The sequence below is a fragment of the Etheostoma cragini genome, chromosome 11, assembly GCF_013103735.1.
Source record: "Etheostoma cragini isolate CJK2018 chromosome 11, CSU_Ecrag_1.0, whole genome shotgun sequence".
NCBI lineage: Eukaryota > Metazoa > Chordata > Actinopteri > Perciformes > Percidae > Etheostoma > Etheostoma cragini.
Window position 1 is genome coordinate 24658317 of NC_048417.1, and position 7251 is coordinate 24665567.

Below are 7251 nucleotides of genomic sequence, written 5' to 3' on the forward strand. Positions count from 1 at the left end.
CATATTTTACTGTTGGTATAATGTTCTTTTTATGAAATGCAGTGTTCCTTCTACGCCAGATATACTTGGACACACACCCTCCAAAGAGTTCCACTTTTGTCACATCGGACCACACAATCACTTTTTCACGCAGGGCCATGATGGTTTGGATTTTTTTCACCTTTAATAATAAACACCTTCATTTACAAATTACATTTTGTGTTTACTTGTGTTGTCCTTGACTATTGTTTAAATTGGTTTGATGTTCCGAAACACTTAAGTGTGACAAACATGCAAAGGAACAGGAAATGAGGAAGGGGGTAAACACTTTTTCACACCACTGTAAAAGAGACTTTAGATATGGTATTAAGGGACCACTAAGGTCTTTATAAAAGAGACTTCAGATACAGTATTAGGGGACCACTAAGGTCTATATAAAAGAGACTTCAGATACAGTATTAGGGGACCACTAAGGTTTATATAAAAGAGACTTCAGATACAGTACTAGGGGACCACTGAGGTCCCCTTCCACAATGCTGTGGAGGACGGTCTGGCGATGTGTAGCTTGATAGAGCTGAGTCAGCTACAGAGCTGTCAGCATTGTTGGCTGGAGAGACTCACAGGGTTAAAAACATTTACATCCTGCTGCTCCTCACAACCTGAGATGGACCCTCCCACTGTGGAGAGCCTGTAGCCCCCTCCCGCAGCGGAACTACACAGATACAAGCCTTTTATAAAGTTATTGTGCAGCACCCGAGCCATAACTAAAAGAATTTTCTCAGATCTAATGAGTGTAGTCTGTCCCCTGCCAACTTTTTGTTTTTAACCACTTTTGATTATTATTAATGTGCTGTTGCTTTTCCCAATGTTTTCGAGGCATAATGAGAATAAATGTCCAAAATGACAAGAAACTGCATTGCTGTGCGTGCGCGCTTTTGTTTGTTTGTGTTCCTATTTATTTGTTTGTGTGTGTGTGTGTGTGTGTGTGTGTGTGTGTGTGTGTATATATATATACAGTGAGGAAAATAAGTATTTGAACACCCTGCTATTTTGCAAGTTCTCCCACTTAGAAATCATGGAGGGGTCTGAAATTGTCATCGTAGGTGCATGTCATCTGTGAGAAACATAATCTAAAAAAAAAAATCCAGAAATCACAATATTTGTAACTATTTATTTTTATGATACAGCTGCAAATAAGTATTTGAACACCTGTCTATCAGCTATAATTCTGACCCTCAAAGACCTGTTAGTCTGCCTTCAAAATGTCCACCTCCACTCAATTTATTATCCTAAATTAGATGCACCTGTTTGAGGTTGTTAGCTGCATAAAGACACCTGTCTACCCCATACAATCCGTAAGTATCCAACTACTAACATGGCCAAGACCAAAGAGCTGTCCAAAGACACTAGAGACAAAATTTTACACCTCCACAAGGCTGGAAAGGGCTACAGGGAAATTGCCAAGCGGCTTGGTGAAAAAAGGTCCACTGTTGGAGCAATCATTCGAAAATGGAAGAAGCTAAACATGACTGTCAATCTCCCTCGGACTGGGGCTCCATGCAAGATCTCACCTCGTGGGGTCTTAATGATCCTAAGAAAGGTGAGAAATCAGCCCAGAACTACACGGGAGGAGCTGGTCAATGACCTGAAAAGAGCTGGGACCACCGTTTCCAAGGTTACTGTTGGTAATACATTAAGAGGTCATGGTTTGAAGTCATCCATGGCACGGAAGGTTCCCCTGCTTAGACCAGCACATGTCAAGGCCCGTCTTAAGTTTGCCAATGGCCATTTGGATGATCCCGAGGAGTCATGGGAGAAAGTCATTTGGTCAAATGAGACCAAAATTGAACCTTTTGGTCATAATTCCACTAACCGTGTTTGGAGGAAGAAGAATGATGAGTACCATCCCAAGAACACCATCCCTACTGTGAAGCATGGGGGGGTAGCATCATGCTTTGGGGGTGTTTTTCTGCACGTGGGTCAGAGCGACTGCACTGTATTAAGGAGAGGATGACGGCGGCCATGGATTGCGAGATTTTGGGGAACAACCTCCTTCCCTCAGTTAGAGCATTGAAGATGGGTCGAGGCTGGGCCTTGCAACATGACAATGACCCGAAGCACACAGCCAGGAGAACCAAGGAGTGGCTCTGTAAGAAGCATATCAAGGTTCTGACGTGGCCTAGCCAGTCTCTAGACCTAAACCCAATAGAGAATTTTTGGAGGGAGCTCAAACTCCGTGTTTCTCAGCGACAGCCCAGAAACCAGACTGATCTAGAGAAGATCTGTGTGGAGGAGTCGGCCAAAATCCCCTCTGCAGTGTGTGCAAACCTGGTGAAAAACTACAGGAAACATTTGACCTCTGTGATTGCAAACAAAGGCTATTGTACCCAATATTAACATTGATTTTCTCAGGTGTTCAAATACTCATTTGCAGCTGTATCATACAAATAAATAGTTTAATAAATCATACAATGTGAGTTCTGGATTCTTTTTTTTTTAGATTATGTCCCTCACAGTGAACACGCACCTACGATGACAATTTCAGACCCCTCCATGATTTCTAAGTGGGAGAACTTGCAAAATAGCAGGGTGTTCAAATACTTATTTCCCTCACTGTATATATGGTGGATTGGTTGGATTGGATTTTAGTTGAGTATGTCGACAGTGCAGTGTTGCTATTTTAACAAGTATCATATGTAATAAAAGCAGCGGATTAATCTGATTATTCCTATTAAAACACTCTGTTGCCATAGAAACACAGAGCTGTTAATACAGCCTGTCGGTGAGTTTTCAGCTTGTTGTCCTGCCCGCCGCTCTAACGTGGCGTTGAACCCTCCACATGAGCACTCTGGGGACAAAGCCGAGCTGAAAGGGCTCTGAGCTGCAATTAATGCGTGTAGATGTTGCTCTTATGTAAGCTTTCTCTGCGTTTTTTTCTGGCAGAAAGGCTTTTTTTGTGTAACTGTGTTTTTTTGGATCTTTGTCTCTCTGTCCTTGTGTGTGTGTGTGTGTGTGTGACATTATAATCCTACGGAGTAAACTGTGTTTTCATTAACGTCCCAAGCGCTTTTTAAACCCCGCCACTAACTCAAAGCATCTTTTTTAATGGGAAAAAATAAAATAATCAGCCATTTTTTTACTTAAAAACAGAAATTGACAAAGCAAATTAAAAATGTGAAATGATTGAAAGAATAAAGTGAAATGAAAAGTGAAATGAAACTTGCCAAACTCTCCAGTCAGAGAATTGTCTTGCTGTAATTCTTGTGCACAGACCCCGGTCTGGTTAACGGTTACCGGGTGGAAGCGGTCTCCGTGCTGTGGCGGTCAAGTCTAACACGGCCTGTCTTCTTCTTCTGTAGTGTTCCTGCGGAGCCACAGGAGTCTGGAGTCCGTTGATCCCCAGTTCACAATGAGAAGAAAGATGGAGCAGCTGCGAGAGGAGCTGGAGCTCACCGAGCAACTGCGAGAAGTGAGACCCTGTTGTGTGTGTGTGTGTGTGTGTGTGTGTGTGTGTGTGTGTGTGTAGATGCCCGCCTGTGCATGCGTCTGTCCGTGTGCACGCGCTTGTGCATGTGTCATTTATTTCACACGTCATCATTGAATAAATCAGTTTTACAATTTCAGAAGGTACAATGATCATACAGGATGTAGGCCGCCTGAAATGGGAAACCCCAAATAACAATAACAAAGTGATAACAATAAACATAACATAGATGATATACCAGCCAAAAATGGCTAATTACTAAAAATGTGCATCCAGTCCCAATTCTATATCTGACATCCAATTTGGCGTGGCCAGAAGCGAGCTGCACCCATCTCATCAGGGTATCTCATATGGGCAGAGCAAGAGGCGAGCTGCACCAATCACATCGGTGTATCTGATGTAGGCGGGGCAAGAGGCGAGCTGAACAGATGACAACACTCTCGTCTAACGGTTAGCGCCGCTGGTTGCTAAGCTTACGAGGTGCCAGATATTGTAGTGTTATCCAGCTGCGTGCATGTTTCAGTTGATCTTTCGGATGTGGGCCTAGATCTCCAGGCTAGGTCTCACCCATACCTGTCTCTGTTTGTGGTTTCCTCCTCAGAGCATCGAGAGTAGACTGAAGGTGGTCCTTCCCGAAGACCTAGGCTCGTCTCTGATGGACGGCGTCGTGCTCTGCCATTTGGCCAACCACATTCGTCCGCGCTCCGTTGGCAGCATCCACGTCCCCTCACCTGCAGTGGTGCGTGTCTCAGTCCTGACCCCCGACCCCCGAGATGAACATCCATGATACTCTGTTATCTTTGTCACTGCCCAATGTGAGGAGAGTGAAGATTTGAGTTGTGCGTGCTCAGATTTAAACAGTTTACAACATAACATGTCCTACTGAAATTAGTAAAATCCAGGAAAATAATAATCTTTTCTCATTACAAACAATAACAGAAAATGGAAATCATTTAAAAAACGTAGCTATCTATGATTGTTTGATTGCTAACGTTAGCTCAAAACACCATTCAACTGACTGCCTTTGTTGTGTTTGATGCTAACTTGTAGCTGAGCTAGGAGTGAACCAACTTTAAGTAGGTCCATTTTTACTGGGTTGATATTACAGAAGTCTCTTGTTAGCATCTCGGAGGCTACCTGTCGCAAAGTGATGCATGCGCGACTCAAATCTGCACTCAACTCACATTGGGCAGTGACGCACTTTTCTCTTTGTAACCTTAAACTTTTCTCTGATATAGTTTCTTGGGTTGAAAAGAACTAAAAGGCTCTTCAGCGGATTTTAGAAATCGATACCTTTGGAATTAATGCGTATTTGTGTGACTTTGTGCTTCCAGCCCAAACTCAGCATGGCCAAGTGTCGGAGAAATGTGGAGAACTTCCTGGACGCGTGCAGGAAGATCGGCGTTCCACAGGTAAGACATTTCTTGAAAACATCACCTGGTAATGCAGGTAAAGGGGGGGGGAGCAAGTGAGGGTGGAGAGAGGGTCAGGTAGGGGGGAGAGGGGCAGGTGAGGGGGGAGAGAGGGACAGGTGAGGGGGAGACAGGTGAGGGAGAAAAGGACAGGTGAGAGGGAGAGGGGAAACAAGGACTGGTGAGGGGAGAGAGGGACAGGTGAGAGGGAAAAGAAGGACAGGTGAGATGGAAGAGAAGGACAGGTGGGGGAGAGAGGGGCAGGTGAGAGGGAAAAGAAGGACGGGAGAGAGGGGCAGGTGAGAGAGGGATAGAGGGACAGGTGAGGGGGGGAGAGGTGAAGGGGGAAGAGAGGGACAGGTGACAGAGGGACAGGTGAGGAGGGTGACAGGTGAGGGGTTAATTTGACCCTGATGATGACCCTGGATTGTGAACCAGACCTGGTGGAAGGCGACCAATGACCACCTGAGAGCATGATGTCACTTATTTCTCTATTTACAGGCTAATTTTCAGGCCAATATTCTGTAGAAGAGGCTGGAGACGTGATTAAATCAGTAATTATCAGATCAGTAAATCAGTTTCTGTGGTTGTGATTTAACCTGAAGATGCTGCTTTCTCCCAGGACTGGTCCACGTCTTCTTCTCCTCATCGCTTTCAAACGTTGTTAATGTTGACATGTAACGCTGAGTCATCACCACTGTCACCGCTGCCTGTGGCTTCCAGCTTCCTTCATCATGACACAGGGTGTGTGTGTGTGTGTGTGTGTGTGTCTGTGTGTGTGTGTGTGTGTGTGAGGGGGAGAGAGACTCTGTGTGTGTGTGTTTCAGACTGTGTGTCTGTGTGTGTGTGTGTGTGTGTATCTGTGTGTGTGTGTGTGTGTATTTCTGTGTGTGTGTGTGTGTGTGTGTGTGTGTGTGTGTGTGTGTGTGTGTGAGACAGAGACAAACTGCCCATATGAAAATTATATTTGACTTTGTCTTGAAAACAGATCAACATTAGAGCTGCAAAGAGTTATTAATTAATTAATTAATTAATTAGTTCTAAACCATTAAACGAATTGCCAACTAATTAAAAAAGAAAAATCAATCAGTTTAATGATAATAAGTTTTTATGAAAAAAAGTTTAAAAAATCTCTAATATTCTCAAATACGTTTTCTAGAGACTTCTCTCTGAATATTTCCGATGTCAAATTTCAGTTCGTTTGACAGTTTAATCAACTATAATCTTTCATTATCAATAATTAACAATAATTAAAGTAATCGATAGCTTTCAGGAGAAAAAAAAAGGACTAATATCTGTACGTTAAATATGAAGCTACAGCCAGCAGCTAGACTTTATGCTTAGCTTAGCTTAGCTTAGCGACGGTAAACAGTGACAGGCAGGATCATTTGTACTTTTGCTGCTTTAATTGTGATCATTTTATTATATTTGTTTGTGTTTTTATGTTTTATCTTTAAAACCAAGTTAAAAGGTTCTTTTTTGTTCTTTTTTTTCTTTATATTTTTACTAAAGATTATGTTTGTCTCTCTGAGAGAAAATAAAAGATTATTTAATTTGTCCCTGTTGTGAGCTGTGACCTCTGACCTCCATCCGCCGCTGCTTGCTGACTGTCTCCTGCTTCTGTGTGCTAACGTTAGCCAGCTCGCTGCAAATTGAACACTTCTCCAAGCTAACGTGCTAACAGTAGCTTCAGTGTGGGCATTTGATAACGTTAGCTGGCTCGCTGCAGCTTGAACGCTTCTCCGAGCTAACGTGCTAACAGTAGCTTCTGTCTAGATGTTAGCTAACGTTACCCGGCTCGCTGCAGCTTGAACGCTTCTCCAAGCTAACTTGCTAACAGTAGCTTCTGTGTGGGCATTTGCGAACATTAGCCGGCTCGTTGTAGCTTGAATGCTTATCCGAGTTAACGTGCTAACAGTAGCTTCGGTGAGGGCATTTGCTAACGTTAGCCAGCTCGCTGCAGCTTCTGCTTAAGCCACCGTGCTACAATGCGTTCCCGAGCTAACATGCTAACAGTAGCTTCTGTGCTAGCGTCATCTCTCCCATCAGCCCTTTCACTCATCATCTTCTTATTCATCTTCTTCATCTTGGCTGCTCACTGGGAGAGAGGAGGGTAATCCTCTGCACTCCGTTAACCTCCTGCATTCTTCTTCTCTTTCTCTTTTTAATTTATGGCTGGATTGCAACACCTTTTTTCTCCTGCTCCTTTTCTTCTCCTCCTCTTCCTCTTTTCTCCTCCTCCTCTTCCTCCGTTCTCCCCCTCTTTTTTCCTCCTCCTCTTCCTCCTTTCTCCTCCTACTCCTTTCTCCTCCTCCTTTTTCCTCCTCCTTTCTCCGCCTCTTCCTACTCCTTTCTCCTCCTCCTTTTTCCTCCTCC

At 43.8% G+C, this 7251-nt stretch overlaps 1 protein-coding gene across 5 annotated transcripts in view; it reads left to right on the forward strand.

Annotated features, from left to right (window-relative positions):
* lrch1 (leucine-rich repeats and calponin homology (CH) domain containing 1) overlaps window positions 1–7251 on the forward strand; it is a 99084-nt gene that overhangs the window by 80792 nt on the left and 11041 nt on the right. For all 5 annotated transcript variants that reach the window (XM_034885152.1, XM_034885153.1, XM_034885149.1 and 2 more), the window contains 3 exons: window positions 3339–3448; window positions 4065–4202; window positions 4798–4875. In XM_034885152.1, the coding sequence (XP_034741043.1) occupies window positions 3339–3448; window positions 4065–4202; window positions 4798–4875 (326 nt within the window). The remainder of the gene's footprint in view (window positions 1–3338; window positions 3449–4064; window positions 4203–4797; window positions 4876–7251) is intronic.